Raw genomic sequence first — 27,723 nt, 5'->3', positions numbered from 1 at the left:
CCTCAATTGTTAAATGTCCCAGGTTAGATAAATTGCCTAGCTTCAAGCTTTTAGACTTTGTGGGACAGAACATGGAGACTGTTAAGCTAGCTTAGGAAAAATTAATTAGAAGAGTTAAAATGACTCTTCTCCTTATTGTGCTCAGCTGACTCAACCATAGACTGGTCTAGAAATAATTCCAATATTGAAGATTCCAATTTTGAAGATGGCTAACAATCTTCAGCCAGCTGTGTTAATTTAACATATAGTCTCCACTTTTCCTGAGAAGTAACAGCTTAATTCTTGATTCACAAGGCTACCTCTCCCACCTCAGAGGCCAAGCTTTGGATCCTTAAAGTTGTTAATTTACAACTGAATTGGATACTTCTGGGACAAGTTAATCCTATTCCACCTTTAACTCTTGACCTTGTCTGTTAAGCAGACTGGCTGTCTCCACCCAGGCTCACCTGGATGGAGAGATTACATGTCTGTTAAAGACACTTGCAGACCCCCCTGGCTTCAAAACTTACACAAGTGGATCTCCAAAGAGGGAGCCACATAGAACTCAGATCTATGTGTGTTTGTTTATGAACAAACATGGGTACCAGCGAGACGTGCGAGGCAAAGCACTGCATGGGGAGGTGAATTTCTGCTTCTGAGTCCCCAGGAAGTACACCTAATTGCATAGGGGTTAACGTCGAGAGGCTGTCCTTAAAATAATAAGGGAGCCTATTACCCCTCCTCTGAAAAAGACGTTATACAATATTTAAGAGGAATTACGGTCAATGCTTCCCCTCCTGGTTAAGGCCCGCCTTCTTATGAAGGATATTTATCCACTTGTTTTCTACCTCCTCCTGTTCAAATTAATAAAAAAAGGGAGGACATGTACAGAGCCATATTGGGGCAGTCTTGCACTTGGTCAGAGTTTGACTTTGGTCAAGGTTAACTTCTCCCAGTTAGCCAGGATCCTGCTCCACCTAGGGTGGAGTGCACGTAGTAAAGGTCAAGTTCATTGTTCCTCCAGGTATAGGGAGTCCTGAATTAAACAGGTGACCCACCCAGCTGCCGGAGCAGTCAAGACGAAGACCTCCAAGAGAAGCTAGACAACTTCCACCGGAACTCAGCCTGGAGTCTGGGGGGAAGGGTTTGCCCGAACTGTTATAAGGTCTGGCGCCATTAAAGTTTACGGCTTTGATCAGTGAACATTGACTTAGCCGTACTTTCTTTTCGCCGCTCTTCCCTATGACCCCAAAATTCTCTCAACAGGTAACCCGGTTTACATGTAGCTGCTGGCGGCTACACAAGACTGTTACATTTACAACAGTAATATATGGTATTGCTTGTAATATCAGTGTTTGTAAAGAATGACTTCTATTTGAAATATAACATGTTTTCTTTGGGATGTGAGCCATTTGAGAGCTGACCAGGCTCTCACTGGCTCTTTTAAAGGGTTCACCTGCAGAGCTCTCCTCCTTAAAAAACTGACAAAAATAAATAAATAAACAAAACCCTCTCCTGGGCATCCAGTTAAGAAAAAGGTTTTCTTGGTTTATCAAGCTGCATGGGGCAGAACATGGGTAGAAAGACTTGCTCAAGACGTGGCCCCAAATGTGTTACCTGGATTTTATTTTTATTCCATTTACTTGTTTGTGCGTGTGTGCAGGTATCAGTTCTCCCCTTCCACCGAGCGGGCCCCGGGGATAGAACTCACATTCTCAGGCTTGGTTGCAAGCGCCTTTGCTTGCTGAGCCATCTTGCTGCTCCAGAAATCGCTATCTAAAACACAGTGGCTCTCTTCATGCTGTCAGCATGTCAGTAAAGGGGGAACAGGCTCTCTTGGCTACGATTGGAAACTTTAACCCAGACTGACCAATCATGGCATTCTTTGCAGCGTGTGTTCAGCCTTTTGCTGAATAGTGGAGCAATAATGGAGTAGCTAGGCATGCTTTCTGTCATCACCTGGCTTACATTTCCCTGCTTTCTCTTTCTTTCTTCTTTTTTTTTTTAAAGCCAAGCCATCCTGGCTGTACATTTTATTTTATTTTATTTTCTTAAGATTTATTTATTTATTCTTATAAGTACACTGTAGCTGTCTTCAGACACACAGAAGAGGGCATCGGATCCCATTACAGATGGTTGTGAGCCACCATGTGGTTCCTGGGATTTGAACTCAGGACCTTCGGAAGAGCAGTCAGTGCTCTTAACCACTGAGCCATCTCTCCAGCCCTCTGTTTTCTCCTTTTATTCCAACAAAAACAAACAAACAAACAACCCCAGGAGAAATTCCTCTTCTGGAAAGTCGTGGCTATTGCTTGACTCTCGCCAGGTTGTCTCTTTTGTTGCGGAGGATTCAGAGCACAGCAGCCCTCTTCCTAGGGTGCTTTGTCAACCAAGGCCAAAGACTCATCATTTTACCAAACCTGAATTGTCTCGAGTGTTAAATCCTCTATTCACATAGACATAAGTGCCCGGGAGATGTCATTTCAGTCCTCAGAAAGCAAGACATTTCCCGACTTGATAGGATTTCTCTCGCCTTCCAAGTAGCCTCCTTGAGTTCTGCCGCTGGCTGGAGATTTATTACCCTACAATTGAGGCATCAGGTGTCACTCTTTAGGTGGTGAGACCTGAGGCCCCTGAAGTTAATATACAAAGCCATTCTCAGGCTATTTAATCCCCATCAGCGTGGAAATCCGCGATTCCATTCTGTTCTCACTAGGATTCTTTTGTTACCCACGCTGGCAATCGGTATACCCTCCATGCACTCAGACTAACGGCTTAATGGCAGTGGGATTTCATATCACATGTGGAGTGACGGTGTTGGGGACTCTCAATGCCCAGAGCTGAGATGAGAGTGGTACGGTGAGACTCATCCTTAGTCACCGGTGTCCACCCAGTGTGCGGTCACCACTCCAGCCCTGTGAAAGGCACTGCCCGCCCCCTTCTGTCTGATGGCTCTCCTGCTCAGGTGTCATAAGCAGAAAGCAGAAAGCAGAATGCTTACCCCCATCTCCTCTAACAGAAAGACCGCTGTTGCTCTCAGCTGCCCTAGCTGGGCCCTGGGATCCTGAGAGTTCTACCCAGGCTCCAGGATCACCTCTGGCTCAGAAAGCTTTGTTGTACTCGGTTTATCTTCTGTTTGTTAAAAATAAAATGCGAGGGCTGGAGAGATGGCTCAGCGCTTAAGAACATTGACTGCTCTTTCAGAGGTCCTGAGTTCAATTCCCAGCAAAGACATAGTGGCTCACAACCATCTGTAATGGGATCCGATGTCCTCTTCTGGTGTGTCTGAAGACAGCGACAGTGTACTCATATGAATAAAGTAAATATGTTTTTAAAAAATGTGACCATAGGTTACAAATTTCATCTAATATTATTTTATGTATATGTAAATTTTGTCTGTATATATGTCTGTGAACCATGTGTGTGTGTGCATGCGTGTGCATGTGTGTGTGTGTGTGTGTGTATGTGTGCTGTCTGTGGAGGCCAGAAGAGGATGTCAGATCCCCTGGGACTGGAATTAGAGATAGTCGTGAGCTGCCTTGTGGGTGCTGGGAATTGAACCCAGGTCCTCTAGAAGAGCAGCCATGGCTCTTAACCACTGAGCCATCTCTCCAGTCCCTATCTAATATTATTAAGAAACATCCAGGGGAATGATGGGATCTGAGGACCTCTTCTGGTGTGTCTGATGACAGCTACAGTATACTCATGTACATGAAATAAATATATAATTCTTAAAAAAAGAAACACCCAGCATGAATTATTAGCTAAGTTCCTCACTGTCAGCAAGGAAGAACTTCGGATAAACAGAAGCCTGTGTTGACCAGACCAAAGGCATGACTCTTTAGAAAGACAGGGGAAAGGGCTAGTCACAGGGACTTGATGGTGATTAGTGAAGGACTCCGTGCTATTTCATGATGCTACCACTGCTGCTTTTGTTCTGGGTCTGGGAAGATCCTTCACGCTTAGGACACCTGGAAGGGTCTTCTGGCTAAGGACATATCTCGGCATGGCCTCTGAGGACCTGATGTGTTCAGTTTGGACACACAAATGAAATGGAACCTCTGATACCCGTGGAGACCCACAGGAGAGCACAGAGTGTTGCAGGATGATACAGCCCCAGGAAAGGTCCATGAGGAAGTCCTAAGCAGGATGCAAAGATATTATGTGGGCACAGGGATCTGACATGAAAATTATGATGACCCAAGGCTCTCTATCAGATCGACTAGTGGTTCCTGTCCTCCACACCCCATTGCCAGGAGGCACTTATGTCCTCATCTTTTTAACGTTTTGATGTGCCCCCTCCACCCCCACATCAGTTTTCAGGAAACTCTGAGTAAGTGACTTGATTGATTTACTTATTTCAATTCTATCAGCAGCCTGGAGACCCGGTGAAAACAAGAGAGGGTTTAAGATGTCTGCCTTTTCTAACTTCTCCGATGCTTGGAGGAACTTTAATGCTTTGAACTTTACAGTTGCTTCATGTATGGCTTTAATTGGTGATGCCAACATGTTCCTTAATCTTGGGGATTTTGAAAGGCTCACTACCCCACCCCTTGAGACAAGGTCTCGCCGTGTAGCATTGGCAGGCCTGGAACTTGAAGTGTAGACCAGGTTGACTTCTGACTAACAGCCATGTGCCTGCCTTTGAGTGCTGGAACATTGGAATTAGAGATGCGCCACCATGCTCATCCTTGTTAAGAATGACTCCACCTAATTCCATGCACTGACCCGGGAAACGATCAGCTACAGATGACCTTTCTATTTCTTCTAGGGATAGTGGGACAATTACCCACGCCCCAACTACACTTATGAGTGTCCATGGACAAGAAGGATGCCATCTTACTAAGATACCAGTTGGTAAGCTAGCTTGCACATTCTGGAAGCAAGGCTTGGTAGGGTTCTGAGGGGTCCCATCCAGCTTCAGGGACATTGTCTCCTGAGTCTACTGGGTAGCTATTAATGCCCAAAGGAAACATATTATTTTTCTTCTGCACATCCCCATCCCTTCCTTCTGTGAGAGGTTTTTGTCTGACGGTGTTCTGGGACGGGGGAATCTTTCAAAAGCAGTTGGGGTTGCTGGCAGAGCAAGCAGACATGACAGAAGTCAGTCTGCGGCATGGACAGGTAGGCATTCTAGGCTTAAAATAACCCTTAAATGACAAGAACTCAGTGGCAAACATTACTCATATCCAGCAGTATCACTTGAAGCACACTTAACACACAATCTAGCGGGTGACCTTGAGCTGTTTGGCTCTCTCATGCCATTTGTCCTCAGGATCCATGAAAGTGTTTTCGAGTTCTTTGTCGTTCTGGACAGTCATCTTGCCAGCATCTCTGATGGGGTAGGAAATCTGAGAGGATAAAACACACAGGAACAGTAAGTGGCATATACTGCATCCTAAGTGGGTTCATTTCAGTCTTGCAGTCCACGGGCCCCAGTCTCTGTACTCTTGGGAGAGGCCCCGCGGAGACGGGCTTTATGTTTGGTTTATTGCAAGGGTCAATTTCAGTTCTCAGGCACTTATGTCAGTCAACTTTTCATCTCTGTGATAAAAAAAAAAAAACAAATCACAAGATAAACAGTTTCAAAGGTGGAAGCACTTATTTTTGGGCATGGTTATAGAGAGAATATCTTGTGTATTGAATGGATGATTGCAGAGGGTTCAGCCCATGGTCACTTAGCTCTGTTGTTTTGGGGCCCGGTGTAAGGCAGAATATCATGGTGGGGAGTGGTCTAGCATATGGCAGCCAGGAAGCAGGAGATACAGGGGAAGGGGCTGATATCTTAGTGTACTCTTCAAGGGTACAACCTATGACTTACCTCCTCCAGCTGATCCCTAGCTCCTAAAATTTTTACCATCTCCCAGTACCACCATCACATGGGGGCCAAGCCTTCAATATCTGAGATTTTGAGGGCCACTTGAGATAAAAGTCATTAGAAGAAACTGGGTTTCTCTCAGGGAAAATGGAAATAAAGTGTTTTCTCTTGAAGACATGCAGAGAGAAAGGGTGTTTTGAGGTCCAAATACTCCTTGTTGAAATGTCGCATACTTTGTCAGTAAACAACCTTAGGGTAGATTAGAACAGAATACTGCAAGTAACAATTGACCCCATCAACAGACACATGATATTGACTACCCTTTACACATGTTGACTACCCTTTACCTTCAGTGGGGACTATGTCTTGATAAACCCATCATAAATTTTAAAAATGTATTTAATACCCATGCTGACTAGTTTTTATCAACTTTACATACAAGCTAGAGCCTTTTGGAAAGAGGGAACCTCAATTGAGAAAATGTTTCCACCAGATTGGCCTGTGGGGCATTTTCTTGCTTGATGATTGATGTGGGAGGGTCCAGCTCACTGTGTGTAGTGCCACCTTTGTGCTGAGAGTCTTGGGTTGTAAAGGAAAACAAATTGACTGAGCACACCGGTAAGCAGGATTATGCTGTGGCCTGTGCTTCAGTCCTGCCTTCAGCTTCCTGTCTTGAGTTCCTGTCCTGACTTCCTTCACTAACAGAGTGTGACCCGAGAGTTGTAAGATATGCTTACCTCTTTCCCTCCTAAGCTGGTCATGGTGTTTCTATCACAGTGGCGTACATCCTAACCAAGACACAGGCCTAGTCAACCAAACACCACAGCTTAGCTTAGCTTACCTTAATTGTGCCCACACAGCTGAGCAAGTGCAGTGGTGCACACCTGTCATTCCCTGCTTGGGAAGCTGAAGCAGGGGATTGGAGAGATGGTGGGAGGTGGTGGAGACTTTAGGAGGTGGGGTCCTAGTTGGAGAACTCAAGCCACTGGGAGTTTGCCTTTGAAGGCCACTCTGGGTCTGTTTCCTGATTACCCAGTGCAAATAGCATTTTTCTCTGTGTGCAGAAACCATGATATCCTGGGCCATCAATGGAACCCCAGCCCAGCATCAGTGGAACCAAATTAACCCAAATATTATATAATGAACCTACGAAACCATAAAGCAAAACAGATCTTTCCTTTTCTATCTGTTTTCTCAAGTACTTCAGGTCTTTGTTTCATATCAAGAACCAGTCATCTTTTATAATCAGGTAAGGCTCCCAGCAGTGGGACCTAGGACAACAACCCAGCCATAAACCCTTCCACCTACAACATGTCCTGCCTGCAAGCTGTGCTGGGCTAACAGTGGAGCAGAACTTGTGGGAGTGGCCAACCAATGACTGGTCCAACTTGAGGCCCACACCAAGAGAGGGGAGCCCACCCCTGACATTGTGTAGATGAACAAGAACCAGAAGCTGGTCAGCCCAGAGACTCAAGATAGAACCAAATATGACTGGCTAAAAGAAATGTCACCAAAATGATCCCTAATGGTGCTCTGCTATACTCACAGATGGGTACCAGCCCAGTTGTCACTGGAGGGACATCGTCCTGCAACTGATAGGGGCAGATGACCCACAGCTAAATACTAGATGAAGCCAGGGAAACACCAAAGAAGGAGTCTAGGAGCCCAAGGGGCCAAGGACACCAGGAGAACACAGCCCACAGATCCATTAAACAGGGCTCTAGGGGCTCACAGAGACTGAAGTGGCAATCACGGGACCTGCATGGGCCTGACCTAGGTCCTCTGCATGTATGGTATGGCTATTTAGCTTGGCATTTTTGTAGGACTCCTAACAGTTAGTGTGAGTCGGGTGTCTCTGACTCTTTTACCTATGGGTGGGACCTTTTCCCTTCTACTGGATTGCCTCATCCAGCCTTGATAAAATAGGGTTTGTGCCTAGTCTTATTGTAATATGTTATGCTATGTTCAGTTTGCTGGAAGGCCTCTTCCCTTTTTTTTAAAAAGGAAAATAGAGAAGTGTATCTATGAGACAGGGGAAGTAGGTGGGGGACTGGTAGGCGTGGAGGTAGGGGAAAACTATGGTTGGGATATAATGTATATAAAGAATAGAAGATAAAATAAAAAAACGTGTCTGAGCTATACAGAACCTGTTAGAACATCCAGCAGAATCAGACTTAGAGCTCTGGCATCTGTATCAGTGTAGGAAGAGAACCTGGAGAGAAGACATTTCGAGCCCCAGGACATCCACACCTGCTCTAACAGACATTCATCCAGTCTGTCTGCATCTCCTGGCTGGCAGTGTCCCACTGACTCAGAAGTCTCTCTCATACATTCTTCCTAATGTTTCTATCACAAGACTCCTTATCCATTCCAACTGTGACATGCTGATTCAGTTAGGTTCTGGTCTCTTCCCTTCTGAATGGATGCAATTCAGCTTTTGAATGTAGCTTTAAGGCTTTGCACTTCCTTATCTTGTTACATTTCCTGTAGTGGGCTGGGAGGGGTGGCCACGTGCAAGAATGCGGGACGGGAGGGACCGGATCTGACAGGCTTATGTTTACCAGTGGGGTCTAATGTTCACTGGATACCAAGAGGGAAATGTGTTTGTTGACTCTTATGTGCTAAGTAATCATTGGACAATGAAGACAGTCTCATCCCTTTCCATTTAGGATGACATTTAGTTCAAGAAAGGTAAATACTGGTTCACCTCTTCATCTGTCTCTAGTAAGTCCATGAAATAGTATCAGAATTACCACACACACACACACACAGACACAGACACACACATAGACACAAACACAGACACACACACACACATAGACACACAGACACACACAGGTATACACACACATAGACACAGACACACACACACAGACACACACACAGACACACACAGACACACACACACAGAGATACAGATACAGACACAGACATAGACACATATACACACACACATAGACACAGACACAGACACACACAGGCATACACACACATAGACACAGACACACACACACACACACACACACTCAGCAGTAAAGGAAGATAGACAATATGGAAGCTTAGATACCTGAATGTTGACCTGGGGCTGGCGAGATGGCTTAGATGCAGTGACTCTCAACCTTCCTAATGCTGTGACCCTTTAATATAGTTCCTCATGTTGTGGTGACCTCCCCAGCCATAAAATGGTTGTCATTGCTACTTCATAACTGTAATTTTGCTAGTTATTAATAATGATAAAATAGTTTTGGAGATGGAGGCTTGGTCAAGGGGTCTTCTCACACAGGTTGAGAACCGCTGGCATAGAGGGCGCCTTTTGCAAGGATGCTCTTAATCCTGAAGAGGCTTAACATGTCTTCTGGAGGGAACAGGAGAGATGACAATGGGATGTAGATTCTCCAGCTTTTGCAAAGGCAAAGAGAAACATAAGATGTGTTTTAGGTAATGGGGTTTATCATCAGTGACATTAATTTTCTATTGACAACTGTGACTGTTTGTGTATGCTTGGGCCAGGGAGTGGCACAATCAGGAGGTGTGGCCCTGTTGGAGTAGGTGTGTCACTGTGGGTGTGGGCTTTAATACTCTAGTCCTAGCTGCCTGGAAGTCAGTATTCTGCTGGCAGCCTTAGATGAAGCTGTAGAACTCTCAGCTCCTCCTGCATCATGCCTGCCTGGATGCTGCCATGCTCCTGCCTTGCTGATACTAGACTGAACCTCTGAACCTGTAAGCCAGCCCCAATTAAATGTTGTCCTTATAAGAGATGCCTTGGTCATGGTGTCTGTTCACAGCAGTAAGACAACGACCATGCTTGCATAGTTCTGTCAAAAACTTCACACATTGATAATCAAGCATCAGCTGCTCCCTTTGCCAGGGAGTGAAGGAAGCACACTGTTTCTGTGCACAATATTTTGGTGAAGCTTGGCTGAATCACCCCACTGAGCTTGCTGGGCAGGTAAAACATACTTCTACATTAGCTCTTTGAAAGTGGAGTGGGACACAACCTCTGCCATCTATTTTTTCTCTTTCTTTCTTTCCTTTTTTTTTTTTTGTGAACCATTCTATTAATACCAATCAAATCGAGAAAATGATCAAATGAAATTGCATTTTGAGCATCGTAAGCTGTGTAATGTCTATTCTGTTAAATTGGGGCCTATAATTGCTTCTGTACTGAAAAGATACAACAAAGACAGCAATCATGGCATGTCATTATCCCAGACTAGAAAACCGGCCTTTGCAGGGAGGACTTCAAAGGCTTGTGGTTCTCAAATTGCATTTGGCTGCTATTGTTGGAGCGCAGGCAATCTTGATTAGGTGTTTACACTGAGGTAAGGCGAAGAGCAGAGAGTCTGAGTGCTTGGGTCTAGAGCCATTAAAAAATTGTACATTATGTTCCTTGCTTTGAAGTGAAGGTTTGTAGGGAGGAAAGCAACTCGGATTGAGGACAGCTGAGCTAGACTGGGCTGCAGTTTCTCTCTCAAAGAAACACACCGGGTTCTTAGAGAATCAGATGGCACCGCAGAGAGCAGAGCCAAGGCTTGGCCCAGAGCCGGGTGACACAGCAGATCTGCATAATGCCATCAACACATGCTTCACAAACACATGAATATTAGAAAGTTACCACTGCGGGCTCTGCCCTTTCTCTCCTTACGTCCTGCCTTCCTACTGTCTGTGTGTTATCCTCCATGGGGAGCCTCACATTTAGTTGAGAAGGCTTTGCTAAGCATGTTTCTAGTACTAAGGTACTGACAATTAACCACACACCCAAATTAAATCAGCCAAGGTGTCAGACTAAAGAAATATTATATTATTGTATGTAAACGTGTGTGCACGCATGTGTGTGTGCATGCATACATGTGCGATGTGTGTGCATGCATACATGTGCGATATGTATACTACAGTGCACATGCCAAGGGTAGAGAACAACTTGAGGATTTCATTCTTTCCGTTCACCACATAGCCCCTGAGTATCAAACTCAGGTTGTCAGGCCTGGCTGCAGGCCTCTTGACCTGCTGAACCATCTTGCCAACCCAGAGTCAGGGTGTTTTGTTTTGTTCTGTTTTTAATTACTTTTTTAAATGCTCTGGTATATCAGTCACTTACACTTCCACTTTGGGCATAATTCCTGGATCTAGTGAGGGTTTCATTTTTTGCTTGGCTGATGAGTGCTTGGAAGCACTTACTCCTCTCATATTCCTGATACGTTTGCCCTGTGTTGTTTTACACCTGTTCTTGTTTCCATGGCCAGAAAAAAAAGAGAGAGACTGATTCAGATTCTACTGCTATGAGGTGACTTTGCTGACACCCAGCATGGCTGCTTAAATTATCAAAGGGTTTTGTGTTTTTCAGCCTCTTAGAGACAACACACATGAAATATTTGGACTCTGTTGCCAGCCTGTCTCCATTCCTATCGAACACCCAGGAACATGTGTGCTCAATATGAATTTGATGTTGAATCCTGTGGATGGATATGTACACACACACACACACACACACACACACACACACACTTCCACGGATGTTCATCACTGAAGGAAGTTAGGACAGGGATTCAAACAGGGCGCGAACCTGGAGGCAAGAGCTGATGCAAAGGTCATGGAGGGGGGCTGCTTACTGGCTTGCTTCCCCTGGCTTGCTCAGCCTACTTTCTTACAGAATCCAGGACCACAAGCCTAGGGGATGGCACCACCCACTGTGGGCTGGGCCCTCCTCCATCAATCACTAAATGAGAAAATACCTTACAGCTGGATCTTATGGAGGCATTTTCTCAATTGGGATCCCCTCCTTTCAAATGACCCTAGCTTGTGTCAAGTTGATATAAAACTAATCACCACACCCTTCTTTACTGAAGTCCCATGAGGTGGCAGTGCAGAGGGGCTACGGCAGAGCTGCCCTGGTGTACAGACCAGGGCACTGTGCATTTGTACTTCCTAGTGGCTCTGAGTGCACCTGGCATGGAGATGGCCAACAACAAACAGAACCAGTGACAAACTCGACCCATGCTGTTCCCTGAGCTCTCCCGGCTTCATTGGAATGGATATAGTTAGCTGTTCACACCGATTCCATATCCATGGCTTTAATCATGGACTGGGGCTTGGCTCAGCACTTCCTAACATGAGATTAATCCCCAGTACCTCAAAGAAAAAAAAAAAAAGAAAACCCAACAACAAACAAAACCAAACAAGTATATTCAACTGATCATGTTTTTTGTTTCTGTTAAAAGTAAAAAAAAGTACACCAGCACTGAGCATGTCCAGGCTCAAGCCCGAACCCCATCAGCCCCAGGTGATATGGCGTAATAGCTGTTGTGAGGTGTGAAGCATAAGCTAGAGCTGTCTGACAGTTCACACGGGGACGTGCATGGAGCTCACATAAATGCCACACCATTTAATAGAGGGACTTAAACTCATCAGATTTTAGTGTCTGACAAAGGTCCTCCATGGATATCGAGGGACAGTTAAAAGTAACTTTAACTGTCCTGGCAGGTTTGTGGTTTGTACCAAACCTAGGCAGTGAACTGCCAATAAAATGGGGTGGAGAGTAGGCCTCTGTCTTCCCTCCCACTCTTGCTCACTGGGCCCTGGGTCCCTAGGTCCCCAAGCCCCTCAGCCCCTCATGGTTATCCCTTCCCATGTATCATCTTCCCCAAATATTCATGGCATGTTTTCTCAAAGCTTTTCCATATCTTTTCTGCCTCATTTCTCCCTGACTGCTGATGTGTTGTGTCTATTGTCCACCCCTTCTACATACACAGTCTCTGTCTCCTTCCCTCTGTCCCCTCTTTTATCTTTTCTCCTCTTATCACCATAAGAGATTAGGTGTAGAATTTTCTGGCAGCTCAAACGTTTTTGCATTTGGGAGCGGTTCAGATTTGGTGTCTGGGATTAGTGACTCTCCGTCTGTAAAGCAGTTTTAGGAAGTTCAGGTTCTTTACATATCTCACTCCCGCTCTTCCATAAGATCTCAGGAGGAGGCACGCACACAGTAGCGTGACATGTCCACAGACTCACAGCAGCCTGGATCATTTAATACAAATGACAAAAATGTCATGTGCATTGCTTCTGACTTTGATTCGAATACACGTGATGTAAGATATCACAGAATTACCCAAAGTGTTGGGTACATTTTTGAAAGCTTAGAAGTGACTAATCCTTAAAAATGATAAATTGTGTGCAATTTCCAGTTTTCAAACGGGCATGCCTGAGCTACATGGGAAGTTTCCCTCCTTCTGCATGGACCTGTCTTCAGTCCCGTGGATTTAATGAAGTGTCGCTCTAGAGTGCTGAGTAGGGCCCAACAGAAGGATGCCTCAGAAATGTCTCATATTGAAAAAACCATAAAGTTCAATTGGAATTACACAGTCATAAGTAAGTGCTCTTGTGTTGGTATAGAGCAAAATAAGAAAATCTATCAATCAATGAACAGCCCTGAAGTCCCTGCTGGGTGGAAGAATAACTTCTGCAAGTGCCGTGGAGCCGGATCTCAAAAGCAGTGCGCTAAACCGAACCATTCTGTAAGAGCAGAGTCCGTGCTTCCAAGCAAGTATAGTTATAAACAGATGATCATAACTTAAATAAGAGAAAGCTACAGCTTACAGACAATGCAAAGCTTCTCTTAATTAGCAGCCATGCAAAGAAGAGCAATTTAGTACGTGAATAGTGGTCTTCTCAAAAGGAAACTGTAGGTTCATCCATTCATCAAAAGGAATTCCTTCTCAAAAGGAAACTGTAAGTTCATCTTTCAGTAACAAATACATCTTGTAGGGTGTCTTAGTCAGGGTTTCTATTCATGCACAAACATCATGACCAAGAAGCAAAAGGGTTTTTAAGGTTTCACTTCCACATTGCTGTTCATCACCAAAGGAAGTCAGGACTAGAACTCAAGCAGGTAATGTAGAGGCCATGGAGGGATGTTTCTTACAGGTTTGCTTCCCCTGACTTGCTTACTTCTAGAATCTAGGACTTGACCAGCCCAGGGATGGCACCACTCACCATGGGCCCTCACAGCCTTATCACCAATTGAGAAAATGCCCCACAACTGGATCTCATGGAGGCACTTCCCCAACTGAAGCTCCTTTCTCTGTGGTAACTCCATCCTGTGTCAAGTTGACATGCAAAACCAGCCAGTACACAGGGCCTATGTGACATTAAAAACTTCCACACATGGAATGTCATTTGAACATGCCAACCCTTAATCTGCTGCAGAAGGCCAACATTTGTGGGTTTTTTCTGTTTTTGCTTTTTTGAGACGTCGTCTCATGTAGCCCAGGTTGGACGTGAGAGCTCAGGGTATCTGAGAATGGCCTTGAACTCTTGACTGTTTCTACCTCCCAAGTGTTGGGTTAACAAGTGTGTACCACCATACTGGGTTTATACAGAAGTAGGTGGATCTCTGTAAATTCAAGACCAGTCAGGGTAATACAGTGAGACCTCAAATTAACAAAAAGATAATAGAGAAATAATCGGAATTGTAACCAAGCAGAACTTTTGAGAGATCAGATTTGAGGAGGGGAAATGTTGAAAGGATTATGACACAAAGAAAGCATTAAATACTGTGCATATGACCCAAAGTTATTCATAAGTTTCTAATCTTAAATTTAAAGCTCAAATATTAAAGAAATGTTCCAACTAGGTGGATATATCATTGTAAAGTTTCAAAGGCCAGTGAGATGGTTTGGTGGTAAGGGTGCTTGTGGCCAAGCCTGACAACTTGAGTTTGATTCCTGGGACCCACATGGTGGAAGGAGAGAATCAAATTCCACAAATTGTCCTCTGACTTCCATATGATGCAGTGGCAAGCATGTGCCAAATCAATCAATCAATCAATCAATCAATCAATCAATGACAAACACAATAAAATGGTAGGGTTCTGCAATGCATGGGCAGAGTATGATTGACTAGGGATAATTAGGAGACAGCATTTTCCAAGAAGATCAACTAAGAGTGACAGACAGACTGGCCTGGAATATGAATGTCTTGATCCCATAGGCTGGTTGTCTGGGGGAAATAAAATGGGGGGGGGGCTGAGTTATATCCTTTCCCCCTCTTCCTGGCCATCATAAAATGAGCTTCTCTGATCTGCCACATCCTCTCCAACAAAACAGACAGAAACTGGTTTCATAGAAGCCTCTCCTCCTTCAAGCTATTTTTCTCTTGGATATCTTGACCTACCACCACCAACAGCAAAAATGCCTTTATGGATAGTCTTTAAGTAGCAACACCACAGATGTTAAATTATACACAATAGACCTCATGTCATACCCAAACACACTAGGTATGTCGTATTGTGTCCTTCTTCCACCTGAGATTCTATTTTGATTTTTGGGTATTGTTACTGGAGAGAAGAAAAGACCCTTTAGGAGAGCCTATGCCGTAAGTAGTTTCCTTTCCAATATCGAAAAGACTGTGAACACATGTACACACATGCACACACATTTGTGCACATGTATATGCTGAAGGCCAGAGGGTAGCCTTGGATGTGTCCTTTCTCAGCTCTGCCCTTTGACTGTTTTTGTTTTGAGACAGGGTTTCTCTGTATAGGCCTGGAACTTTCTCAAAAGACCAGGTTGACCTCGAACTCTAAGAGATACACCTGCCTCTGCCCCCCAAAGTGCTGGGATTAAAAGCATATGCCACCACCACCCAGCTCTTTTGTTTTCCTTCCTTCCTCCCTCCCTCCCTCCCTTCCTTCCTTCCTCCCTCCCTCCCTCCCTCCCTCCCTCCCTCCCTCCCTCCCCCCTCCCTCCCTCCCTCCCTCCCTCTCTCCCTCCCTCCCTCCCTCCCTCCCTCCCTCCCTCCCTCCCTCCTTCCTTCCTTCCTTCCTTCCTTCCTTCCTTCCTTCCTTCCTTCCTTCCTTCCTTCCTTCCTTCCTTCCTCAAACAGGATCTCTCATTGGTCTGGAAGGTCGGTCACCAGTTAGCCTAAGCTGACAGGCCAATGAGCTTCAGTGACCCTATCTTCTCTTTCTCAGCCCACACTACCATCACCAGTCCTCCCCACCCACAACAGGGGTTCTGGGGATCAAACTTGGTCCTTGTACTTGCTGGTTGAGTCATCTCCCTGGCCTCTCCCCTCCCCCCAGCTTTAATATCTTTCCTTTACTGCTGGTCCACCATAAGTCAGGAGCTTTGTAGAAAGTGATCAAGGAGTCTTCCAATGTAGAAGTGTTTGACCCCATAAGCAAGATAAGGTTACATCTGGCAAGGACTTATGCTGAGATCCAGGGTGTAGCCCACAATTCTCTGACTTCCCCAATAGTCAGTTTTATGATTCTATTTGACCCCCACCCCAAACCATCTTGTTCCTCCTGCAAGGGTGCTGTTACAAGGTGGGGCAAGTCGTCAACACTCTTGGAGGATCTCCGATGTGTTTGTCTTTTGGATCCATCCCTTCAGGCTCAGCTCAAATGATGCCTCTACTCGACGCTGCTTTCGCACATACAGCTTGTTTGGTTTTCTGTGAGATGCCACCTGTTTCTGGTCTGGGTCACATGGCTGGAAAGCAGGCTCCTAGATAGATGGGGACCTCTGAATGCCTTATTTTCTGCTGCATCCTTAATAAAGGAAAGAAAATCTAGGGCACAGTTGGTGCCCAGTAATACTCTCAGAATGATTGGCCTGCTGTTGGTCCGAAAATCTGGACAGTGGCTTCAGTTTAAGGTTTTGCATGGTCCTGAGGACCTCAGACAATTGATAACCCTTCTGTATTTACAATTGTAAATTACCTGTAATTTCTTTTCATGATGTTAGTAGGAAAGGACCAAATCACATGGATAAGGCACTTAGAGCTCTTCTGAACTCAGTCTAAACCTCACCTTCATCTTCAAAGTCTATTGAAATCAAGATAGAAGGACCGTTTCTGGACACAATTCCTGCTAATGGTGGGTCATAAATTCGACTCAGATGCTAATGAGTTTCAAATACTCCAGGCTCCTGAATAAGTGCGGTGGGTACCACAGAGCAGTGGCCGGGTGGTGATGCTCAGGTGCCCTCTAGTGTGTGCTGCTTCTCACATCAGTTCCTGGCACTGCACACCACGTGCCTAAATCCACATGGAAAGGTGTGTGCACGCCTTTAATGCAAGCACTCAGGAGGCAGAGGCAGGGGGATCTCTCAGTTCAAGGCCAGCCTGCTCTATAGATCAAGTTCTAGGACAGTCAAGGGTATATAACAATAGGAAAACCCTGTCTCAAAAAAGAAATAAGGGAGGAAAAAAGTATGTGGGTATGATGGTTTGTATATGCCTGGCCCAGGCCCAGGGGTGTCCCGACCCGCAGGACAGTCAACAGGGTTCCTTTAAGCCACCTAGAGGAAAGGCGATGGGGCGACAAGACACAAGAGAGAGAGGCCGGACAGCCTGTCTAGTTCTGATCAAGCTGTCAAACTTTAATTTTCAGACAAGTCAATATAAAGGGAAGCATACAAGGTTTGGGAGGGGTAAAGGGGGGAACAATCTCAGGGGGTGGGCATCATTTCTAAGAAACAGTTTCTCATAATTTCTGGTAAAGCTAGTTATTGCTGTTGGAATGTTGGCATGATAAAAGAGGGGTCATGAGGCGGTGAAATGGAAAGGGGTTGCTATAGTAACGTGTCTACAGATGAACTTCAAAAGGAGGGGGTTTTAAGATTTACGTAGGAATAGCTCCTGGCATGGAGATCTAAGTGAGAATGACTCCTGGTATCGAGGTCTCCTGGCATTGAGAGCCAGGTGGGGATGGCTCCTGGTATGGAGAGTTCTTGGCATTGAGTCCTGAGGATGGCTCCCGGCACAGGGGAGTGGCACTATTTGGAGGTGTGGTCTTGTTGGAGTAGGTGTGTCACTATGGGTGTGGGCTTTAAGACCCTCATCCTAGCTGCCTGGAAGTCAGTCTTCCACTAGCAGTCTTCAGTTGAAGATGTAGAACTCTCAGCTCCTCCTTCACCATGCCTGCCTGGATACTGCCATGTTCCCACCTTGATGATAATGGACTCAACCTCTGAACCTGTAAGCCAGCCCCAAGTAAATGTTGTCCTTATAAGACTTGCCTTGGTCATGGTGTCTGTTCCCAGCAGTACAACCCTAAGACAGTGGGAATGCATACCAACAGTTCTATGAAAAGAACAGTGGGAAAGACCGTGGGAAAACTGAAGTTAAGGCTTGTGGCTCCATTCTGAATCATGTGCAGGCAGAAAAACAACAAAAAACAACTTAGGTGACTACATGCAGCTACGGGGTGAGAACTTAATGTGGGCTGTTTCAAAGTTGATATTATAAATGACCCTTACTTTACACACACGCGCGCGCGCGCACGCGCGCGCGCGCACACACACACACACACACACACACACATATACCACCACCACCACCACCACCACCATTTTTTTTTTTTTGAGAATAGATCACATGTATCCCATGTTGACCTCCAGTTGCTATGTGACTAACAAAGACCTTGAACTTCTGGTATTCCTGTCTCCACTGTCCAAATACTAGGATAACAATATGTGCCATCATGCCTGGTCAGTATGGTGCCAGGGATAAAACCCAGGGATTTGTGCATGCCAGGCTAGCTCTTGATCAGCTGATCCACAGCTCTCATTTGTTGGTAATTTTCTATTTTGTTTCCTTTTTAAATGATGTTTATAGTACATAGGTAGGGATTAAAACTAATAGGCACAGCCAGGCATGGCGGTCCATGATTTTAATTCCAGTACTCCAGAGGCAGAGGCAAGCAGATCTCTGTGAGTTCCAGGACAGCTGGGGCCATGTTGTGAGACCTTACCTCAAAATAAAGGAACAGCAAGAGAAAGGATAAGAAAAGACCCACCAGCATAAAGAGGCAGAAGGCGAAAAGCTCTGCAAGCCCATCCCCCACCCCTTTCTCTTCATCATCTATGCCGTGGTCCACAGTGTCTCACCTTACAGTCTAGACCTAAGACTTACAATCTTCCTGCATCAGCATCCCCAGTGCAGAGGTTACAGGTGTGTGTGACACATCAACTTGACATGCATCTTTATTCCTTCTGTTTTGTTTTGTGTTTTTCTTTATATCTACCTGTTTTGCCCCTTGAATTTCTCTTCCTGATAAAATCCTGTTAAATTGACCAAAGCATTTCAGAGCGAGTTTTCATTTCTTAAACAGCCACTGATTGCTCTATTGTGCAGATCTACTGTAACTTCCGTAACTACTCCCTCCAAAAGGATGGCTATTTGGGTGGCTTCTGATCTTTTTTATATCACGAACAAAGCTGAACTGAATCATCTTGTATAGGTGTTTTTTTTTTTTCAAGACTGCACACATCTATCCAGGACAAATACCTAGGACTGGAATATGTTGGGCCAAATAACAATACTGATTACAAAATCATATGGAGTCCTTGCTGTGAGTCAGGCACTAAGGAAAGCCCTCTCTGTATGCCAGCCTACTTATTTCATATTCTTAACCACCCTATGAGGAAAAGACTGTTATTATCTCCTTTATAGATGAGAATGCTGTGGCACAAAGAGGTTTAATAGCCTGCACAAGGTCACAGAACTAGCACAGGGTAGAGGCAAGCAACGTGGCTGTTTTTAGCCATCATGTTCTACTTTCCCTGGGAATGTAATTGTATTTTACGTAGACATAAATCATCCTTTATTCTGGCTCTGCTGATTTCTTCTCTTCCTGGCATTGTTGTGCAATTTGATCAAGAGATCCTCTGCTTATTAATTTTAGGTGGAAAAGACTCTCGATGCAGTATTAACTTGTTCTTCTCTTATAGTGACATATGCTGAGTATGTTTGCACGTGCTCGGTAGCCACGTTTTAGCGTCTGTGTGACTCTCCATCTGAGCTTTTATGTATGTTTCTATGGTGACTCCAGTCTCCCTCTTAACTGACCTGGAGAAGGATATCTTTATGTATTAGAGACAGAGTTCCACTTGTGGTATAAATTAGAAAAAAATTTCCTAGTTTGTTTCTTATATTTTATATTGTTTATACTTTTCTCTGGTAGATTTATATGACCAAATTATTAATCTCCTAGGGATTCACGATTTTTTTAAAATAATTAAGGCTCTGAAGAGTATCTTCCTATGTTTTTTCTTCTAGTGCTCTGATGGTTGAAGTTTAATAATTAAACATCAGACCCATTTGGAATTTATTTTATGATGAGCATGACTCCAGGTTGCTGTTTTCCTTGGGTTGCCCAGGCTGCTGTTTTGAGAAGGGCAGTGTTTCTTATTGTGCCACATGTGCAATTAGATTCCCTTTATAGACTTCCCACTCTATTGTGTTCCAATTTTCTGGTCTGAATATGTATTAAATATTACCCTATGAGTTGAAGCCCTGTAACATAACATCCAGTAGGGCCTCACCATTCATTGTGTCGTATGTGGCTGTGTGTCCGTACCAGTGTGTGTCCGTGCAGTTGTCAGAACGTGACTTAGAGTGTTTTTCTATGTTATTTCCATCCTTACTGCCTTGAGGCAGGGTCTCTTGTTGAACACAGAGCTTGCTGTCTTGACTAGGCTGGTTGGCCTACCGGGAGCTCCTGGGGTCTGTCTGTCCTTACTGCTTCACATGCTGGGTCACAGGAGCACACAGCTATGCTGGGCTTTTTATGTAGGTCCTAGGGATTTGAACTCAGGTCTTCAAGCTCACAAAGCAGTGCTTGTACCCACTGAGCCATTTGCCTCTCCCCAGGCTCAGTCATCCTCTCAGCTTCCATAGCTTGCTTTGTTATGCCTGCTTATTATGAACTTAATAATCAACCTTTTAGCTTTGATTAAAAATACGACCAACCAACCAAGATCAGAAGTTCAAGGCCATCCTCAGTTACAATGAGAGCTCAGGACACCAAATTTGCATCTCAAAACCCGACACAAGACAAACAAGCAAGCAAAAACCCAGCCACACATCAATGGGGGAAGACAATACATGTTTATATATAACAATTCAGAAAGAACACACAGTTTTGTATTACTGACTGTATTCAATAAAACAAATGATAACATAGCATTATGGTATTGCTAGGTCAAACGTATTCCCATGCTTTAAAAAAGAATAAGAAGGATAAGAAAACATCCAACTTGGAGAATGGTGAAGAAATGGTTCCCAATGGTATAAGCAGTGAGAATTAAGACATTTGAACCCAGAACATGGGGGAGCAATGTCAATATCTCATTCACACAGAAAGTCAAGAGCTTAAAGGCAGGAAATCTAACGCGGATTTAAAGTTTCCTCTGGGAGAAAACACAAGAAAAAAACAATCTATGAGAACACCGACAACCAAAACACCCTGTGTAACTACTACGAAAATTAGCAATTCAGGGGTTAGCCACAGAGTTCGTGGTAAGTCCCCCCCCCCATACTGAAAAGATAATTCCTTATTTCTGACTCACTATTGCCCTTCCTTTATGAGCAGTTTGTTTAGGAAAACTTTCATAAGTAGTGACAAGAGCAGGAAGTCATCTCATCACCCAAGAGGCTGAAGCAGGAGGATTGCTGAGAATGTGAGGCTAGTCTGGGGTAGCCTGAGCTACCAAGCAAGACACCGACTCAAAACGGGAAACAAAACGGTAATGAACAGTGTTAGCCTAAGCTGGGGGAGATGACCATCAATAGATATTGTCACTCTTGAATTCATTTATATCTTAAGTAAGCAATCAAGTGAAATTTCAAATTTCACATTTTTGTTTGTTTGTTTGATTGTTTTGAGATAGAGTTTCTTTGTGTAGTCCTGGTTATCCTGGAACTCACTCAGTAGACCAGTCTGGCCTTAACTCAAGGATTTGCCTCCCTCTGCTACCTGAGTGCTGGCATTAAAGGCATGTGCCACCACTGCCTGGCTGACATTTGACAAAAGTTTTATGAAACAACAACAAAATATGTTTACATTCAAAACAGTAAAAAATAATGTTGAGAACTAATGATGTTTAGCCGTTGTGGTGGTTTGTTTGTGATTGGCCCAGGGAGTGACCCTATTAGGAGGTGTGGCCTTGTTGGAGTAGGTGTGTCACTGTGGGTGTGGGCTTAAGACCCTCACCCTAGTTGTCTGGAAGTCAGTCTTCTACTAGTAGTCTTCAGATGAAGATGTAGAACTCTCAGCTCCTTATGCACCATGTCTGCCTGGATGCTGCCATGTTTCTGCCTTGACGACAATGGACTGAACCTCTGAGCCTGTAAGCCAGCCCCAATTAAATGTTGTCTTTTATAAAACTTGAATTGGTCATGGTGTCTGTTCACAGCAGTGAAACCCTAACTAAGACAGCCATCTTGAGAATTTAGTTAAATATTCTGTACCCATTCCTGTCTTTTATTGTTAGCTACAAAGGCAAAGATGTCACCTATTGCTAATCCTTGAATGGGACTCCACCTTCACAGGTGTTCTCCAGCAGGCTGTGGAACTGCAGGTCAGCCAAGCTCCTTCCTTGCTGCCCATAGTATATATGACATATTCACTAGGAGGTGAGCTGACAGGGACATCCTTATTTGTGTTCATGAAATAAAGCTATATTTACGTGTTGTAATAGCATTTTTTCTTGTTATTGTGTATGTAAATGTGTGTATGCACGCGTGTGTGAATTGTGTGTATGTATGTGATGTGTATTTGAGTGTGTATGTGTATATAGTGTATATATAGTGTAGTGTATATAGTATAGTGTATGTGTGTGATATGTGTGTGAATGTGTATTTGTATGTGAATGTGTATGTGTGTGTGAATGTGAATGTGTGTGAATTGTATGTGTATGTGTGTGCGAATGTGTATATGTGTGTGAATGTGTGTGACTGTGTGTGTGTGGTGTGTGAATCTGTTTGTGTGTTCCTGCTTCTGACAAGGGTTTGCTACACAGTCCAGATTAGTGTCACATTTGCCATCCTCCAGTCTCAACTCCTCAAGTGAAGAGATTACAAGTGGGCACGGCTGTGCCCAGTGTCCAACAGGCCCATCATCTGGGTAATAACTTATTCTCAGAATGATCGGATGAGGAAAAGAGGGCATTTATTAGTTTTCTGATTTTACATAATGGAGTGTCTACGCTATAATCATTTCATATTGCTTATGCAGGACGATGAGGGACAGTGCAATGATTAGCAATGGGAATTGGTAAGATAGAGCCATTTGAAGAATTAAAAAGAAAAATCTTTCATGCTGGGCTCTGCTTCATAACACTACGCCATGTTTACCCCCAGCTCAGCACCCAGCACCCAGCATCCAGTACCCAGCACCCAGCACCTATACAGAATCTGGATATAGAGTCACTTCCTATGCAAGCTGTGGTTCTTGGGGGTGAATGTGTCACACTATCTCCAATGGACTGAGGTGCTTAGTAAGGTTGTAACCAATGGTAAGGTGAGAACAAAGAATCATGCATTTCATCTGCTGGAACACACAGCATAAATAAATTCCAGGGCACACACTTGGTGTGCAGACACACACGCAGGCAAAACACTCATGCATATGAAGTAAACATTTTAAAAATTCTATAGGTCTTTGAATGGAGACACTTTAGATATAGTGGTTGAACTGTAGCAGTTACGGCATTGTGATTTTGCGCTTAAGGACTTAACCGCAGCATTATCACCTTCGTTTTAAAAGAAGCATCTGGTCTAGCAAGATGATAGATACCACCAAGCCTGGTGACCCAAGGTAGATCCTCAGGAAACACAAGATAGAAGAAAAGAAACAACTCCTCCAAGAAGCTTATCTCACACACAAATGCACACACACAAATGCACACATACACACATACACACATACACACACACACACACACACACACACACACACACACACACACACACACGCATGCCCCCACCATGCTCTACTCTCATCCTGCTCTACCCCCACAGACTAAATAAAATGAAAGAAGAAGAAGAAGAACAGGAGGAAGGAAGAGGAAGAGGAAAGAGAAAGGTGGCAGCAGCCAGGGGACAGCATGCGACACTATGGAAGCATTTGCTCTACCCGGGCTAGTGTACTATGGCTTCATCAACCGGAAGGAAGAGACATCGGCATTCAAACACCCAGGAATCCCAGGGCGGCTTCAGAAGAGCTTGTTTAAGCAGCGGCTACGCACCTGTTCGAGGCGAGTCTCTCCTCTCTTTTTATTGTGAAGTTGAAGATAAGAGTCCGTTTTAGGTGCAGGTAATCCCAAAGTCAGCTTGTTTTTTTCCACAAAATATTGTTTGTACTTCCTTCTGCGCAGGCCACGTGATCCTGGCAGGAAGACCTCGTTGTGCGAGCTTGAACTCTTCAGGTACTGAGACAGGTCGCTGGATTTCTCCTCCTGGTCACTGTCGCTTAGTTCTGAGAAGAACTCATTTTGACGGGCGCCACACTCGTACTTTGGGCTTAGAAATTCGCTTCCAAGTAAGGAGGCTTCGCTCTGAGGACTCCTCTTCTCTTTGCCTTTCCCCGCTGTGAGTCCCATGGACGGCTCCCTGGAAGGGTAGAGCGGAGCCAAGGGCAGGTTTTCTGAAGAGCTATCTGCAGACCCTGGCAATGCTTCCCCGGCCAATGGCTGACCCTCCTCTCTTTTTTTCTTCCAATTGGGATCATATCGGAGGTCTGAATACTTGTCTTCTACCTGATGTTGGCTGTCCGAAGCAAAAAAAAAAAAAAAAAAAAAAAGAAAGAAAGAAAGAAAGAAAGAAAGAAAGAAAGAAAGAAAGAAAGAAAGGAAAAAAAAGAAAAAAAGAAAGAGAAGTCCTTAATTAGCATAAATTCCTGGGGAGGTTGCTGCCTTCAAATGATAGCCCCCAGCTGTGACAGACCCAATACAAAGTTCACACACACACACACACACACACACTAAACTCCCTCATTCCATTCACTTCACTGTTTTATTTAAATTCAATCTCAGAGCCCTTCCTCTAATTTCCCTTCACTATCTAGATGGTGTGGGTGCATCTAAGTCTCAAATTAGAACCACAGAAAAGATCTAATTACCCAAGTTCACTGACATCTGTAGCCAAAATGTTTGCCAACTAACTTCTAAAAGCAAGAAAACAAAGACGAAATGTCTGCGATGTGAAAGCGGCCTGTCCTCGTGGTTCCGAGAGAGATTCCTATTGCTTCCAAGTAAAGATGGCGATCTGGGATTTAAAAGTTATGATTCACACTGGGCAGCAGGCTTGTAGCTCAGTTGTCAGAGTGGCTTGCCTGGCACACATGAAGCCCTGTATTTTATCACCAGCATTAGGGGTGGTGGTGCACCCTTGTGGTCCCAGCACTAGGGAGGTGGAGGTGGCGGGTTCAGAAGTTCAAGGTTATCCTTGACTACAAGATGCGTTGACTGTCGGCCTGGATGACAATATGAAAAAAAAAAAAGGGAAAAGGGATACTTTAGCTGGTTCCCTTAGCTGGCTAAATGCATTTTTGAATATTTATTTCTAGGAAGGGAAGTATATAGTTGTCACTTTGAATTTCTCCTCTTGGGAGAAGAGCCATTTTTATCCCAGCTGAATACCTACATACATAAACTCTTCTGTCTTTCCAGGAATTTTGGGTTCCAGTCCTCTCTCTATAGATGTTTATCAAACACGTTACAGGGGGATGCATGAGGCTTAGAGCGGACTGTGGCTCCGAGTGGCTTGGCTGTCAGAGTCATGCATGTGAGGCTCAGTAGACAGGTCATCGTGGGCCTCAAGTTCTAGGACAGTCTCTCTGAATTACCGTTAAGCACGTCGTCCAAAGGAAGTAAACTGGACCCCAAATAAAGTCCTCCCGTCTGCCATGAAGGTCTCAATTCATAAAGTAGCTGCAGTCTTAACTGGGGGGAAAAAGCTGGTAATATGGCATATTTAATGGCCTCTTTGATCTTCAAAAGCTAAATGGGAGAGATTTTTCCTTGTTGAGGACAGTGGACGCAATCCTCTAATCAAAAAGAAAATGTAAATCACCCAGCTTTTTATGCTATTTGATATTCCCGCTTACAGAGGGCATAATTTTATGCTGGGTAAACAAACTAATGGTCCCTGTGATGCCAATTTACCCTTCTTAACGTGGACCTGGATTTCTTTGATTCAATATAAAGCAAGCGAGGAAAGAAAACAGAAAAACAAAACAAAACAAAACAAAAACCTCATCTGCTGTTCTAAGTTGTCATTGTGAGTTTTTCAGCTCTCTGAGGAGGGTTGCGAACCTTCAGATGGAGGAGGCTCTTCCCTTTCCTGGATGGGATGTCCCCAGCAAAACTGTCAGGAAATGGGACATCACGGTGCCTCCCACACAGATACCACAAGATGGCCTATCTTCAGGGCCTCGACGGGCAAGTGCTTCCTGTGGGTTATCTGTCTTACACACTTCAGTGTGTACCTTTCACCTTTCACCTTTTATTTTTGAGGCTGTTTGTCTCAGATGGGGATTTTGTACTTGGCCCATTTCTCACGGCTGACAAGAAGCCGTGTTATCTTACAGCGCTCTGCACGTGCACTCATTAGCTTTTTACTAGGATTGTGTTCTCACTTAACTAAGGTCACGGGCTGCCGGGGCTGCAGTGTGCCTTCCTTCCCTAATTTCTACCTTAGTACGCTGCAGTGCTCTATGGGCAGACAAGTTAGCTGCTTCTAGAATAAATAACTGGATCTCCATAAATACTCCAATGCAAATACAGCAGTTGATATTTATTTTAAGAAGTAGCTACATAATCAGAATCTTATCAGGAAGATGCATGAAGATGTTTTTTTGCACCGGGATAAATTAGTGACTGATTTTAGGGTTTATCTTGTTATACTAAGTGACCTAAGGTTTAAATGCAGTTGTTGATGTGGAGAAGGAAGTTCAGTTATTATCTTTAAGCAAATATGACTTTAAAACAAACAAACAAACAAACAAACAAACAAAGGCTGTCTTCCCATGTCCATAGTTTACTGGAAGGAAAAACTGAATTTAACTTTATCCTTTTATTCAGTAGTTCACGGTTGTTTTGAGAAGTGTTTGCTGAGCACTTACTCAGCACCGTGCTGCCTTCACAAACTGGTGGGGAGACAAAGAAAACCCACAGTTAACACCTTGGAGTGATGCCTGTGCTGGTGGGGACCGCAGGGGACCTCGAGTGTGTCTCAGGAGGGAAGTCGTGGCCATGACCCAAGGCGGAGGAAACAGGTCCAGGAGGAGAGACCAGCAGGAAAGGTGCGTTAAAGGGACAGAGCGGCCTCGCCTCCCAAGAGCAAATGCTCTGCAGATAATGGAGGCTGGGACAAAGAAAGCTGAGGCCCAGAGCTCAAAATTAACCAGAGCTCAGATATGCAAGGGCCTCATTAAACTCCGGAAGAGTTTGGGCTTAGCTACGTTATATGAGTACTTAATTTCAGAGAGAAGACTGGTCACTAATTAAGGATAGCCAAAGGGATGAGCCTCAGGGTAGCCTTGTACACACACACACACACACACACACACACACACACACACATAAACAAACACACACACACTCACACACACACTCACACACACACTCACACACACACTCACATACGCACACTCACTCTCTCTCTCTCTCTCTCTCTCTCTCACACACACACACACACACACACACACACACACACATGTTCTTTTGAAGACATTTAGAAGAATCTTCTTGGTGACCAAACTGAGCACCACTGGGCTGGAGGGATGACTCAGTCATGAAGAGCACTCGCTGCTCTTACAGAGGACCTGGAGTTGGGTTCCCAGGAGCTGCATGGTTGCTCATAACTGCCCGAAACTCCAGTTCCAGGGGATCCATGTTTAATTGTTCCACAATATCTCAAAATCCATCCACCACCCCAACCCTGTCATCTTGTTAGCCTAAGATAACTCAGTTCCTAGTGTAACTAAGTAACATCAGGAATTTAAAAAAAAAAAAAAAAGCCGGGCGGTGGTGGCACACACTTTTAATCCCAGCACTTGGGAGGCAGAGGCAGGTGAATTTCTGAGTTCGAGGCCAGCCTGGTCTACAGAGTGAGTTTCAGGACAGCCAGGGCTATACAGAGAA

General features: G+C 44.5%; 1 protein-coding gene across 1 annotated transcript in view; it reads right to left on the bottom strand.

The window, feature by feature from the left end:
* Jhy (junctional cadherin complex regulator) overlaps nt 1-27,723 on the bottom strand; it is a 60,840-nt gene that overhangs the window by 19,223 nt on the left and 13,894 nt on the right. Inside the window, exons 2-3 of the mRNA XM_052188622.1 lie at nt 23,827-24,346; nt 5,217-5,330 (exon numbers count right to left, since the gene is read on the bottom strand). Of these exons, the coding sequence (XP_052044582.1) occupies nt 5,217-5,330; nt 23,827-24,346 (634 nt within the window). The remainder of the gene's footprint in view (nt 1-5,216; nt 5,331-23,826; nt 24,347-27,723) is intronic.

This window comes from Apodemus sylvaticus, chromosome 7 (genome assembly GCF_947179515.1).
Source record: "Apodemus sylvaticus chromosome 7, mApoSyl1.1, whole genome shotgun sequence".
NCBI lineage: Eukaryota > Metazoa > Chordata > Mammalia > Rodentia > Muridae > Apodemus > Apodemus sylvaticus.
This window is presented reverse-complemented; position numbering and strand designations above follow the sequence as displayed.